The sequence below is a fragment of the Gorilla gorilla genome, chromosome X (genome assembly GCF_029281585.2).
Source record: "Gorilla gorilla gorilla isolate KB3781 chromosome X, NHGRI_mGorGor1-v2.1_pri, whole genome shotgun sequence".
NCBI classification, from domain to species: domain Eukaryota; kingdom Metazoa; phylum Chordata; class Mammalia; order Primates; family Hominidae; genus Gorilla; species Gorilla gorilla.
This window is the reverse complement of record NC_073247.2, coordinates 112,400,185-112,414,723: the sequence shown is the minus strand read 5'-3', so window position 1 is coordinate 112,414,723 and position 14,539 is coordinate 112,400,185. Positions and strand designations below refer to the sequence as shown.

The 14,539-nt window shown below is 40.7% G+C and overlaps 1 protein-coding gene across 5 annotated transcripts; it reads left to right on the top strand.

The window, feature by feature from the left end:
- Positions 1–2,710: 2,710 nt before the first annotated feature.
- TSPAN6 (tetraspanin 6) lies at positions 2,711–13,992 on the top strand. Of its 5 annotated transcripts, none has more exons than XM_055376542.2 (8): positions 2,711–2,759; positions 5,593–6,089; positions 6,952–7,140; positions 7,446–7,520; positions 8,672–8,770; positions 9,162–9,296; positions 10,133–10,216; positions 12,721–13,992. In XM_055376542.2, exons 2-8 carry the CDS (start codon positions 6,003–6,005, stop codon positions 12,727–12,729), a joined length of 678 nt encoding a protein of 225 aa, XP_055232517.1. In that variant the 5' UTR covers positions 2,711–2,759; positions 5,593–6,002; the 3' UTR covers positions 12,730–13,992. The 5 variants fall into 5 exon arrangements, with proteins under 5 accessions (XP_055232517.1, XP_018875095.1, XP_004064540.1 ...); XM_019019550.4 differs by lacking the exon at positions 2,711–2,759 and adding an exon at positions 11,841–11,948 and having other exon boundaries at positions 5,692–5,904; XM_004064492.5 differs by lacking the exon at positions 2,711–2,759 and adding an exon at positions 11,841–11,948 and having other exon boundaries at positions 5,692–6,089.
- The last annotated feature ends 547 nt before the right edge of the window (positions 13,993–14,539 follow it).

Below are 14,539 nucleotides of genomic sequence, written 5' to 3'. Positions count from 1 at the left end.
AGCACTGCAGATACAGTGGTGAGCAAGTAATGTGTGATTCTTGATCTTATGGAGCTTACTCTCCAGCTCCCAGAGTTTATGTTTAGTAGGGGAGAGAAGAGGGACACAATCAATTAGAAAACAATACAACTCCCTATGGTAATAGACTGCCAAAAGCTGTGTTACAGACTTTAAGGACCCTAGGAGGAAGTCAGAGGAGGGGGTCACCTGAGAAGAGGTGGGCCTTGATCTAGTCTCAGGCAAAGGAAATGCCATCAACAAGAGTTCACCTTTAGGTCAGAGGAGGGAGAGGCTAACTGCTAAGAGGTTTCAGGGAAAGATAGAAAACAAAGTTGAATAAATAGGGTAGGGCCAGAAAATCAGATATAGGAGTTTATTTTAAACTCATGTGTGAGAAAATAGTGAATATATTAAATGTGTGTGTCTGTGTGTTTGAGTATGTGAGAGTTGTGTATGTGTGTGTGTGTGTGAGAGAGAGAGAGGAATATGAGAGAGAGAGGGAACAAGCAAAGTAATACATTCTACCAGAGTTTTTTCTTTCTTAGACCCCCCTCACTGGCTCCCTCTTGGCATAGTGTACGGTCTGAGTTCCTCAGCATTGCATACCATGTTCTTCACAAGCAAACCCCACCTATGTCCTTAGCCTAATTTTAAGCATTCACCCCATGCCTCCTCATTCTGGACACCCTCTGCCTCATGCTCTTCCTTGAGTTTCTTGTTCTTCCTTTCACACCCTGGAGCCTCTGCACAGACGTGTTCACTCTGCTCCATGGTCCCTTCCCTCCTTTCTTGGCTTGTTGGAACTCTACCCACCCTTGCTGCTAGGAACCTTCCCCCAGCCCATCCCAGCCCAAGATGGTTAACTTTGCCTTCCTTTTCTCTCACAGCACTTTGTACATATCTCAATTTTAGGACTTTTCACACTTATTGGCATTGTTTTTACTTATCTCTGACTCCTACTAGACTATGAGTACTTAGAGGGCAAGAACCTTATCCTAGTCTTCTTCATATCCCCAGCCATCCAACACAAAGCCTAGCACATGCCAGGGTGAAGATGCTGCGTAAGGCCTCAATCCCACTGAAAGCTGGAAGCAGTGGGACAGAAGGGTTCCAGAGAGAGGTTAAAGAAGAAAGTGAAGGGGGAGAATATGGAAATCATAGGGAGATCAAAGTAAGGGGATATGTCAGAAGAGAGAGACAGCATTCTTGCAAAGCATTGGGATTAATAATATAAAGAGCTCACCCAAAACAAGTGAGGTTAATTATAATAACCCCAATGTTTCTGCAGCACATACTCAGTGTGTAAAACACAACGTTAGATACTGTGAGGCTACAAAGTAAAATAAAACACCTCTCTTTATGGTTTGGTTGGGAGGATAAGACAAAGGTGGATAAGGAGACTGACAGCATCCAGGCATACTCAATTACTTAAGTTTCTTAAAGTTCAGTACCATTTTCAACTTTAAGACTTTTAATATGAAGCCCCTCAGCAGTAAATAAGGTATTGTTTTATGAAATATTAGATATGGAAACTGACTTCCCTAGTTGAGATCTCAGGAAAGCTCAACAAGGCTAGACTAGAAACAACTTTCTTAGAAAATGGACATAGAATTGTCAATTTTAATACCATTTAAAAGTATTTATGGCTGGGCGCGGTGGCTCACACCTGTAATCCCAGCACTTTGGGAGGTGGAGGCAGGCGAATCACGAGGTCAGGAGATCGAGACCATCCTGTCTAACACGGTGAAACCCCGTCTCTACTAAAAATACAAAAAATTAGCCGGGTGTGGTATCGGGCACCTGTAGTCCCAGCTACTCGGGAAGCTGAGACCAGAGAATGGCATGAACCCGGGAGGTGGAGCTCGCAGTGAGCCGAGATGGCGCCACTGCACTCCAGCCTGGGCGACAGAGCGAGACTCCGTCTCAAAAAAAAAAAAAAAAGTATTTATCATGTCTGTGTGTCCCAAACTGTATATTATGAGCTTTTTTGAAGAAGGCAAGATCAGGGATGGAAAGGGAGGAAAGGTTTCACAGAGCATCTGAAAGGAGTGGATGGAAAACAAGGGAATAAAAATAGACAAAGAATAGAATTTCAGAGAAGGAGAATGGGAATGCACAAGAGACAATAGAAATAAAGAGATATGCCATTAACGAAATGGATTTTTAAAACTGTACATATGAATTAACTGTTTAAATAATGAGGTATCTGATGGCTGTAACATAAAATATGAGATATTAAGAAAATAAGTAGGATGCGCCTTTAAATTCTATGATAGGCACTTAGCCAAAGGTAATTGAAGGGATGCTAGAAAAGGGATTAGAAAATGAAAATGGTAAAGTTATTATGTGAATAAGAGATAAGATGTACTCTCAGCGATACAGTTTATTATTATTATTATTGTTGTTGTTATTATTTTAGTGGTTCCTGAGAGAGAGAGGAATGTCCCAAGACATTATCTAGGTACTCAATTTAATTTTTTCTGTTTTATTATAGTGCGATACTGGGATGGCTTAGACATTTAATTTTTTATTTAATTTCAACAATCAATCCTGAGTAATTACTATGTGGTTGCTCCCAGAGACCAGTTATGACCTCAATGAGCAATCAGCTCAACAGGGATTGGCCGAGCAGAAAATGAACTCATCAATTGGGCATTATGTCCTAGGGTACTGAGGAGAGTATAAAAGGGGGCATAGAGGCCCTGCCACACTAGCTCTTCAGTAGTTTCTGAACATCTAGACGGTAGGATGTAGAATAGGTAAGTAGAAATGCAAAGCAGATATTGCAGTAATTGACTAAAGGGCTGGGTTAATGGGAGTGAGTGTGTAGTTAAGACAGTTATGGTGTTAGAGAAAGAGGTGAGGAAGGAGGGACTTTTTACTGAGTTGGGATTGAACTGGATATTCAGTAGAAGCAGAAAGTATGAGTGAAGTTGAGGGTGGGCAGGGACTAGGGAATAGGACTTGTTTATTTGGGGGGTTGATCATACTGACCTGGTACAGAGCAGAAAATTCACATTGGAAAAGCAGTAGGAAATCAGTTGAGATTGTATTGGGATGAGGGGCTTGGTAGGGATAGAGGGAGGCTGGAGGTGGCACAAGGGAGGTCTGACTTAACAGTGAGCCCTTGTTTATGTCATTTCCCTTGCCTGATGTCTAGCAATGAAAAACATTTACACCTAATCTTGAAGGTTACAGGAAGTTAACTGGGAAGGGGGGCTACTAAATGTTCCATGTAAAACAAGCAGTAACAATACTTAAAGTGTTTTCCTTTTTTCCTACATTGTTGGCATCAAATTGTGTTTCTGTGCTCAGAAAGAGGGAGAAATTAAGAGGTTGAACAAGAAAAAGTACTGAACTCTCTGCCTTACCACTCTGGGGCAGGTAGGGTTACTTCCTAGGTGGCTGGGCTATTGGAGTGAAGGCAAAAGCCAAACTCAACCAAAAAACCCCAAGTGCAAGGCAGAATTGGGGCAATCATTGAGGTTCTTAAGCTTCAGAGGCTCCGAGGAGTCCTTGTTTTAGGTTAAATGTCTGTGCAACAGCAGTCTTTACTCAGGTTACTCTGCGCAGAGGCAGCTGTACGTACAACAGCTATGTTTCATCACAAAGTGGGCCCCATTTCTGATGAAAGACACAGAAGTTGCCCAGGTTTAGTCCTAGGCAGCTTACTTGGCCTCTTTCAACCTGTTTCTTCATCTGTAAAATGAAGGTGCTAGGTGTGTCAACCTCATAATAGGGTTCTTGTGATGTGTGCATATGAGGTAACGTGTATCAAGCTCTTAGCAATAGTGGTTGGTATATAGTCAATGCTTATTATCACAGTCATTATTAATACTTTAAAGAATACATTTATCTAGTGGCCTAGGGAAATACTTCTTAAATTGCCTTAAACGGGATTAGATGCCCCTTTGGTCTGGGTTTGTACCCAGACCCAGGCCTAGGTTTGAACTAAATTGAATTTCTCGGTTTGGTGGCATTGTTGGGGTGGGGAGATGGAAGTGGGTGTAGCAGAGTAGGAGGCAATGGTGCAAGGTGTTGTAGCCATAGGAATATGAATTTCCATGTCAGCATTTGGTTTAATTTGGCACCGAGTGTTATTCAAACAAAGCAGCGTTGTGAGTGGTAGAGGAAGGGAGAGGAGGAAAGTCAACACATTCTTGGAAATAAGATGTGGCTTTTGCTTTGCTATTTTGTTTTTTCTTCAGCTACAGACATATTTCTTTGCTCTTGGGCTCACATTGTAAATCCCTTCCAGTACATACCTAAGTTTCAGAGAAACTTCTCTTTAAGATGACAAGAAGTTATCAAGACTTCCCTTGATCCTTGTTTTTAGTGTAAGAACCCTTCAGTTGGGGTCATTTAGCCTAGGGAGAAATCTTTGCATATACTTAGACACCCCCCTCCACCATGTTGAATATTTGCTATTTCCTAACGACTTTACCTCAAAGTGTTTGAAGGTGTATGTAGATGTATCATTTATCCATTCTCTCCATGTATTTGTGTATTAGACCTTTCAAATTTTAGTAAAAATTTTAGTATAAAGCCTGGCAGTGCAATAATTAATTTTTCAACAGTTGCTGCCTTGCACCTCAGACGTCTGGCAAGATGTTATAGGAACTGGTCCTAGGTCAATATTTGAAGCACAGGGAAGCTCTGTGTGACCAAGTCAATGGAACTTTCCTGTGTTCTGGTCCTGAGGTGTATGTTTAAAGCAACGTTTCAAGCAGAAAAGTTTGAGTATTCATCTCTCCTCCACAAATGCAGGTCTTTTTGCAATGGCAATAGAGTAAATAGCCACTTGTGATATTAAGCTTGTGTCAATGATGAAGGGTTGGACTGCATAGGGAACTGATACAGCCTTCTAACCCCATTCCTCTAGAGATAACACAAACTCGCTTAACACTCAGTCTCTGCCTTCAAAGAGCTGACGCTTTAGTTGAGAAATCAGACCTTAACGCACCTCCTGTGCTGTAACAACATAGACCAATATATTCACAATATATAACATTAGGTTTTAATCTCTCTGTAATCAGCTGGGTTTTGATGGGAAAAACCAGGTGGCTGGAATGTACAGTGCCTTTCTGCTTTAACATTTAAGAGGAGGTCACACTCACCAGGGATTTTCCATTGCACTCTCTCTTTTTAAAAGTTTACAGCGAATAGCTGAACTTACATTTCACTATTATGTAAAAATACTTTCCCTCAACTTTCCAATTACTTAGGGGATAAAAAAGGAGAGGAATACTGGGGTTTTGCAAAGTCCTGCAGGTAAATTCTAAAGTCATTATTATCTTTAATACCTAGCTTAGAAATTCTTTCAAGTGGTGATTATTTTCCTCCATTCACATCTCCCCTTCCTAACCCATAAAACAATGTTCACAAATTGAAAAGCACACAAGTGAGAAAAAAATCAGCCTAATTCCACCAGAGGTAAATTTCACTGTTCCTTTCAGTTTTTGTCTAAGCACACGTGACTGTATGTATTGCTTTGCAATCCGCTTTCTTTTTGCAAATATATTTCTTGTGGGTATTTTCCCATGTATTTTCTTAGGTCGCTTTTAACCTCTTCATTCTTTTCCTCCTCTCTAGGGCACCAGGGGCCAGGGAGGCCCAATCTCAGAGCGCTGCGGGCTCTGCTGGTGATAGAAACAATATGGTGAAGTTATAAGGAGAGGGGAGGGGTGGGGGGCGGGAAAGATTCCTTAGGATAGAAAAAAAACAATGAAGAAAGCTCCACTTGAAGACCTATGAAATTTCCGACACTAGAACCTTCGTATATAGTTTTCGGTAACCTTCGGCAGGGGGCGCTCTGAAATTGTTGCCACTTTCCGGACATCCTCCCGTACTTTACCCTCTACAAAATTGTACAGTGTTTCCGGCCCTTCTCCGTTGTGGACGCTCGTAAGTTTTCGGCAGTTTCCGGGGAGACTCGGGGACTCCGCGTCTCGCTCTCCGTGTTCCGATCGCCCGGTGCGGTGGTGCAGGGTCTCGGGCTAGTCATGGCGTCCCCGTCTCGGAGACTGCAGACTAAACCAGTCATTACTTGTTTCAAGAGCGTTCTGCTAATCTACACTTTTATTTTCTGGGTGAGAGACGAAGGCGCCTGGGGCCGGCAGGGGATCCCGGGCTTTTAGTTGTGGGGGGTGTGACCCTGAGCGGCGGGAGCTCAAGTCGGGAACGGTGTGGGGTTTGGGCGGCCATCGCGCCTGGGACCCCGACGCCGGCGACCAGTGACTGGGCCCCGAACAAAGAGCTCAGGCATCTCGCCGGCGCTGGGGTCGGAGTGCGGGACGAAGGCAGCCGACAGGCTGAGCTGGGACTCAGACGTACCAGCGTTCGAGTTCGATACGGGAGGCGAGGTGGGGCCTTAAGCCCCCAGAGCACGCAGACGGTGACCCTGGACCTTTGCAAAGGCAAGCAAGGCTTGCCCGGCCCCTTTGAGGGCTCACTTGCATAATAGTGTCTTTCTTTTTACTGCTTCGTAAGAGAGGAGTGTTTCGCAGGTAAGTATGGTATGCCTCCACTCCCGCCAGTCTATCCTTGGGCTTGCTTTTGTGTACCAGTCCTTTGTACCCTGTGCCCATCCCTAGCTGGAGAGGACGGGGGAAGTTTCTGGAACTCATAAAATCACGTTTTTTTTTCCCCCCTTCAAGGTTTTCTTCCTAAGGTTGGAGTAAGATAGTTAAGAAAGTTTTGATCCCTAGGGCAAATATGCCATGGGCTTGTGTTTACACACAAAAAGATGAATTTTAAGAATTTTGATAAGATACCTGGTCCACAGCCTGCTCTTGTGGGCAGATCCCCCCCTAACCCCTTCTACTCTTCCCCCTTGTCTGCGGTATCCCAGCATATTACACCTATTGTGCCTTAAATACCTCATGCGTTGTGATTTGAAGATGCTGCTGTACACAGTGCGTAACTGTTTGTATTCTCTGAATTCCCCCATAGATCACTGGCGTTATCCTTCTTGCAGTTGGCATTTGGGGCAAGGTGAGCCTGGAGAATTACTTTTCTCTTTTAAATGAGAAGGCCACCAATGTCCCCTTCGTGCTCATTGCTACTGGTACCGTCATTATTCTTTTGGGCACCTTTGGTTGTTTTGCTACCTGCCGAGCTTCTGCATGGATGCTAAAACTGGTGAGTCCTTGTTTTCATTAGAATTGATTCTTGGTTTTAGAAAAGTTTTGTATGTTATGGAATTCCTTTCTTGGAACTGGCCATGGCCCTTTACAATTTTTCCTGTTGCTTATGGAAACTTATCAAGTAACAGTTCAGCTGCCAATTTCCACTTTCAAAATAGACATGTTGTTATTTTCCCTGCCCTTTTCAATGAAAACATGATGAACTAATTGGGAAGACGACCATTATTTTTTCTTTGACTCCCTTTGCAGTTGTGCTATATCTTATTTATGCTGACTTGGACTTTCTTTCTTATCCTGCAGTATGCAATGTTTCTGACTCTCATTTTTTTGGTCGAACTGGTCGCTGCCATCGTAGGATTTGTTTTCAGACATGAGGTAAGCCTGAATTAGGGAAGCTTAGCATGTTACATTTATCCTCTGAGAGATAAAAATGGATTTATTAAAGTAGAAGAGTCAGACCTCTGTATTTAAACCTGTAGCTGACAATAATGGCCTTCTTGTAAAAATTCTGGTCAACTTCTAATTTAAAAGAAAATTTAGAAAATTGTAAAGACTGTTAGTCACCAGAAGAAAATTACTTACTTATATTCCCTGTCGTTTTTCTGTGTATAAATACCTATTAAAACGGAGATAGTACAATTTATAACTTTGCTGATAGGAAAATATTCAAAGCACAAAATTGATAACCTTCTTATGGCTTGCATTTTGAAAAGATTGGATATACTTAATGCAAATCATCAGAAGTTTAATATTGGGCCGGGCGCGTTGGCTCACGCCTGTAATCCCAGCACTTTGGGAGGCCGAGGCAGGTGGATCACGAGGTCAGGAGATCGAGACCACCCTGGCTAACACGGTGAAACTGTCTCTACTAAAAATAAAAAAAAAAAACAAAAAATTAGCCGGGCATGGTGGTAGGCACCTGTAGTCCCAGCTACTCGGGAGGCTGAGGCAGGAGAATGGCATGAACCTGGGAGGTGGAGCTTGCAGTGAGCCGAGATCGTGCCACTGCACTGCAGCCTGGGCAGCAGAGCGAGACTCCATCTCAAAAAAAAAAAAAGTTTAATACTGAATTATAAAACAGGTAAACTTGGGGTTGTTCAAATAACATTCGGTGAGTAGCAAAGGCCCATTAATGAGAGTTCTTATAAAGTGGTAGCACAGCCTCCCAAAGTAAGGTTTTGTAGCTTACAAATTCCATAGGCATCGAATTTGAACTCAGTTTAAAGTGGAGAAAAATTAGCAGGGTGCAGAATACAGCAATACTGCATTGCCACTCAGATAAATGCATATTCCCACAGCACTTTGAACTTGTAGTGGTTCTCATCATATATTTTAATGTTTTGTTTAGTAGTCCCCTCAGCTAACCTATACCCCTTAGAGGACAGGACTGTACCATGGAAGTTAATTACCTTACATGTTGCTGCTGTCAAAGATATGACCATTGGTCAGATTCGAGAACTTATTTGACCTGAAACCAAAAACTTTCTAGAGGATTTTCTTACTGACATTGTGTTTCTTTGCTATAGATTAAGAACAGCTTTAAGAATAATTATGAGAAGGCTTTGAAGCAGTATAACTCTACAGGAGATTATAGAAGCCATGCAGTAGACAAGATCCAAAATACGGTAAGTGGTAACCACCACCTAGAGGGGAACACATTCCCTGTTGCCTCAGAGAAAAGAGCAGAGTCTGGCTACTAGATGTTATCCACCTGTAGGGGAAAGAAGTGTGACGTGTTTCATTTTCCTCACATGTGCACCTGTTCTCTTCCTTCCCCACTTACATCATAGTCCAGGTACAATTAGTACCAACTATAGCAGGAAAGTAAGGCCAATACAAAACTGTCATGCATGGTGCTAATCAGGGACCCAGTGCTCATCTCTTGAATCAATTGAGGAGAGAGATCATTGAGATTAGTAAATGTTTTGAGCACAAATTGCAATAGAGGATATTAGGTTAAATGTTTGACTACAAAGTTGTAATATAAACTGTAAATGCTTTTGTTGGGTTTTTCAGTTGCATTGTTGTGGTGTCACCGATTATAGAGATTGGACAGATACTAATTATTACTCAGAAAAAGGATTTCCTAAGAGTTGCTGTAAACTTGAAGATTGTACTCCACAGAGAGATGCAGACAAAGTAAACAATGAAGTAAGGTGCCTTTTAAAATTTTCTATTTGGCAATATTTGAAGACTTAACTGAATGCAAAATTGACCCAGTTTTTAATTTTTTTTTCGAGACAGAGTCTCGCTCTGTCGCCCAGGCTGGAGTGCAGTGGCGCGTTCTCGGCTCACTGCAAGCTCCGCCTTCCGGGTTCACGCCATTCTCCTGCCTCAGCCTCCCGAGTAGCTGGAACTACAGGTGCCCACCACCACGCCTGGCTAATTTTTTGTATTTTTTAGTAGAGACGGGGTTTCACTGTGTTAGCCAGGATGGTCTCAATCTCCTGACCTTGTGATCCACCTGACTTGGCCTCCCAAAGTGCTGGGATTACAGGCGTGAGCCACTGCACCTGGCCAGTTTTTAATTTTTAAATATAAGCTGAAATAGATAGGGCGGGTAAGAATTGAGTTCAGATGGCCAGCAAGTAACACTTTTTTGTTTATTTATTATTTAGTATTTTTTTTTAAAGACAGTGTCTCTCTCTGTCACCCAGTCTGAAGTGCAGTGTTGTGATCATAGCTCACTGGAGCCTTGAACTCCTGGGTTCAAGTGAAGTAACACTTTTAAATATATAATCCAGAAGGTGGAAATAATTGGGAAAAATTATTTGTTCTGTTGAGAACATATGGAAGAGAATAGATTTCAATAAAATGACAATCAAAGGCTATGATACATACATCTTTCTGCAGAGGTATATGATCAAAGTATTTATTACCATAAATATATCTTTCTGCAGAGTTATATGATCGAAGTATTTATTACCATAAAGAAAAGCACAGGCTGCTTGTGCTGTATTTAATCTTTGTTTTTTTCCTCCCATTAGGGTTGTTTTATAAAGGTGATGACCATTATAGAGTCAGAAATGGGAGTCGTTGCAGGAATTTCCTTTGGAGTTGCTTGCTTCCAAGTAAGTCTTTGTAGTTACTTAGGAAATATTTCATCCCTCTTGTAGGTGTAAGCTAGAAGATTTTCACTTTTTTTTTTTTGAGATGGAGTCTTGCTCGGTTGCCAGGCTGGAATGCAGTGGCATCATCTCAGCTCCCTGCAACCTCCACTTCCTGGGTTCAAGTGATTCTCCCACCTCAGCCTCCTGAGTAGCTAGAATTACAGGTGTGCGCCACCATGCCTGGCTAAATTTTTTTGTATTTTTAGTAGAGTTGGGGTTTCACCATGTTGGCCAGGCTGATCTTGAACACCTGACCTCAAGTGATCCGCCCTCCTCGGCCTCCCAAAGTGCTGGGATTACAGGCGTGAGCCACTGCATGCAGCGAGATTTTCACTTTTAAGGCTTATAAGTTTTTGCTTCAGGGGACTGGATAGTGAGGACATTTTTAGGGAAGTCGCATTTTCACAAAACTCTCAGTTACTGGTCACAGTATAAAAATACTTTATTTAGGAGAAATACCTAATGTAGATGATGGGTTGATGGGTGCAGCAAACCACCATGGCACGTGTATACCTATGTAACAAACCTGCACGTTCTGCACATGTATCCCAGAACTTAAAGTATAATTAAAAAAAAGAAGAAAAAAAGTAAGATTTAGAATTAACTTGTAGCAGTGCATATCTTTTGAAAGCAGTTAACTGTGGAAAGACTCAGTGCCCTCTTAGTTATGGCAACTTTCCAGTATCATAGCTCATGAAACAAAACATTAGATAGGAACTTTGGTTCTCTCTGCAGTCAGTCAAGATTCTAAAATGTTATTAGGATCTTTTCTGGGCTGCAACTGCCTGATGAGTTGCATACAAGTTCCAACCTATTAAAATTTAGATGATGCCACCCCCACATTCCTTATGCACCAGTTGTTTGGGGTTGATTCCACGTTGTAGATCAAATTGTGTTTCCCAAGTTGTGTTTCCCACTGTAGCATGAAGTTTGTTTTGTGGCTCTGAACGTTTTTTTTTTATATTAAACACTAGAAATAAGACTAATTCAAGTTTAGTCTTAATATATTTTTAAAGTAGCAAGCAAAGCTATATCTAAATCTGTGCTAATGCAGTAGCCACTAGCCACCTTTGAATTGTTATAAATTATTAAATAAAATTAAAACCTCAGTTTGCTGGAGATTTGAAATACTTAGTAGCCATGTGGCTGCTGCCTACTATATCGGACAGTACAGGGATTCTAGAACATTTTCATTATTGTAGCATTGCTGTGGATCTTTCCAGGAAAATCTCTGCCCTCGTTGATGGAGATTTCACTTGTTAAGATACTTATTGAAAACCATGTCTTTGTTTTTTCTGGGAAATGAGAGTAAGAAAAGTTTCTTCAAAACTCGTGACTGAATTTTCCTTGAGTGAGTTTGCTGGATTTTCCTTTGGTGAGAGTTGTGAAATTCTGGGTCATAGTGGCAATAAAACTTCACTTACATTCTTTGAATGTGATCTAGATGCTGCAGAGTATTAAACATAACTCTAGAAAAACTCAAGGACGAAAATTATAAGCGAATTACAAGTGAGAGGAGAATATAGTCTGAGGTGTTCAAGTTCTTTTGTGTATGTATTTAATTTTGTTCCTATTTTATTTCTAGCTGATTGGAATCTTTCTCGCCTACTGCCTCTCTCGTGCCATAACAAATAACCAGTATGAGATAGTGTAACCCAATGTATCTGTGGGCCTATTCCTCTCTACCTTTAAGGTGCGTTCATTTTGGTCCTCAGCTCTGTTAGTGTTGATATTTATTCTAGCCTGTGTATGTGATGCATGGACTAAGTTTGCCAAGAACGTCTTGTCTAGTAGTATATTTAAATCTAGCTGGTGCTATGTAAGCCCTGTGTAGGCAGGTTAGGTCTCTATACACAGGGCATGGTCAGAAAGTAATGACTTAGCTACAGCTTATCTATGCATGCTCTCTACAGTTATGCAACAGAAGACTCCCCGTGTGGGTTTATATATTTACATACACATGTCAGCCTAAAGATCATAAGTGGTCCCTTTTCTAACATGTTTTGGCCTAGAGAGAGGAGAAACAAAGAATCCCAAGAATGACCTTATTTGTGAGGTTCCCTGGCAGGTGCACTCTGCTCCTCACCAATATTGACATTTTCCTTAGTCCTTTTCCTAGTTTTCATTTACCACAATCTTAATCAGTCGTTGAGAGTGTGGCTTTCTTGGTAAAAAGATGTTTTTGGTGGGCTATTGTTAAAACCATAAACTCATCTGGTCTAATAAGGAACCAGATTTTGGGAAGACGTGTGTTTCAATGGCGTTAATATTTGACTGGTAAAATACTGTGAGAACTGTTGTTGGCTGAATTGATCCCTAGGGCACACTTTGCATTTTACTTGAGCCACTGACTAGGAACACATAGGAAGGTCTTCATTAGCAGGAATAGATTAGAATGTATGTAAGCAAATACAGATGTTGAAATTTGGGTAACAAGTACATTAACTTTTTTTCTTTAATTTTAGGACATTTAAGGTCCCCCCTGTGAATTAGAAAGTTGCTTGGCTGGAGAACTGACAACACTACTTACTGATAGACCAAAAAACTACACCAGTAGGTTGATTCAATCAAGATGTATGTAGACCTAAAACTGCACCAATAGGCTGATTCAATCAAGATCTGTGCTCGCAGTGGGCTGATTCAATCAAGATGTATGTTTGCTATGTTCTAAGTCCACCTTCTATCCCATTCATGTTAGATCGTTGAAACCCTGTATCCCTCTGAAACACTGGAAGAGCTAGTAAATTGTAAATGAAGTAATACTGTGTTCCTCTTGACTGTTATTTTTCTTAGTAGGGGGCCTTTGGAAGGCACTGTGAATTTGCTATTTTGATGTAGTGTTACAAGATGGAAAATTGATTCCTCTGACTTTGCTATTGATGTAGTGTGATAGAAAATTCACCTCTCTGAACTGGCTCCTTCCCAGTCAAGGTTATCTGGTTTGATTGTATAATTTGCACCAAGAAGTTAAAATATTTTATGACTCTCTGTTCTGCTGACAGGCAGAGAGTCACATTGTGTAATTTAATTTCAGTCAGTCAATGGATGGCATCCCTCATCAGGGTTGCCAGATGGTGATAACAGTGTAAGGCCTTGGGTCTAAGGCATCCACGACTGGAAGGGACTACTGATGTTCTGTGATACATCAGGTTTCAGCACACAACTTACATTTCTTTGCCTCCAAATTGAGGCATTTATTATGATGTTCATACTTTCCCTCTTGTTTGAAAGTTTCTAATTATTAAATGGTGTCGGAATTGTTGTATTTTCCTTAGGAATTCGGTGGAACTTATCTTCATTAAATTTAGCTGGTACCAGGTTGATATGACTTGTCAATATTATGGTCAACTTTAAGTCTTAGTTTTCGTTTGTGCCTTTGATTAATAAGTATAACTCTTATACAATAAATACTGCTTTCCTCTAAAAAGATCGTGTTTAAATTAACTTGTAGAAAATCTGCTGGAATGGTTGTTGTTTTCCACTGAGAAAGCTAAGCCCTACATTTCTATTCAGAGTACTGTTTTTAGATGTGAAATATAAGCCTGCGGCCTTAACTCTGTATTAAAAAAAAATGTTTTTGTTTAAAAAAAACTGTTCCCATAGGTGCAGCAAACCACCATGGCACATGTATACCTATGTAACAAACCTGCACATTCTGCACATGTATCCCAGAACTTAATGTAAACAAAAAAATCTTAAAGTGCAAATATTAAAAAAACTGTTCTCTGTGAAAAAAATTATATTCCATGTTATAAAGTAGCATATGACTAGTGTTCTCCTAGAGATCAGACTTTTTTGATTGTATAGTTTGCATTAAAAAGTTGTACAGGGAGGGATGTAACCTGTATCTTCAGGATAATAGGGAAATTAATAAGGAAAATAATAAGTACTAAAATTTGAGTTGAAGTCAGGGCATTATTTCTTTGGTTTTGAGTCTCTTTATACATCCATTAGTAGAACCTGTCTAGTCTGATTGCCACGGTCCTTGAATTGATGGTAAGGGGGAGTCAGTTACAGTTAGAAAAAAACCTGGGCAAAAACTACTAGTTAAATAATCATGAATTTTGAGTATGTGTTTTAAAATGCTTGGAGTTATTGCAGAAAAATGATATTCTCCATTAGAACATTTGATGTGTGACTTTTGACATAGGATAAGGTGATAAGAAAATTAAGTTGAAAAATAGTGACTCAAGTACAGCAAATCAGATTTTTGGCTACTGAGATTAAAGAAGCAAATATTTAAAGGATTATCAGCAATTTTCAAATACATATTTTTCACTGCAG

Bases quoted from the DNA above. Each gene is read 5' to 3' on its own strand.
- TSPAN6 (XM_004064492.5), top strand. From the start codon at position 6,003: ATGGCGTCCCCGTCTCGGAGACTGCAGACTAAACCAGTCATTACTTGT. The intron at 7,521-8,671 runs GTAAGCCTGAAT...TCTTTGCTATAG, and splicing joins GATTTGTTTTCAGACATGAG to ATTAAGAACAGCTTTAAGAA. The intron at 9,297-10,132 runs GTAAGGTGCCTT...TCCTCCCATTAG, and splicing joins CAGACAAAGTAAACAATGAA to GGTTGTTTTATAAAGGTGAT.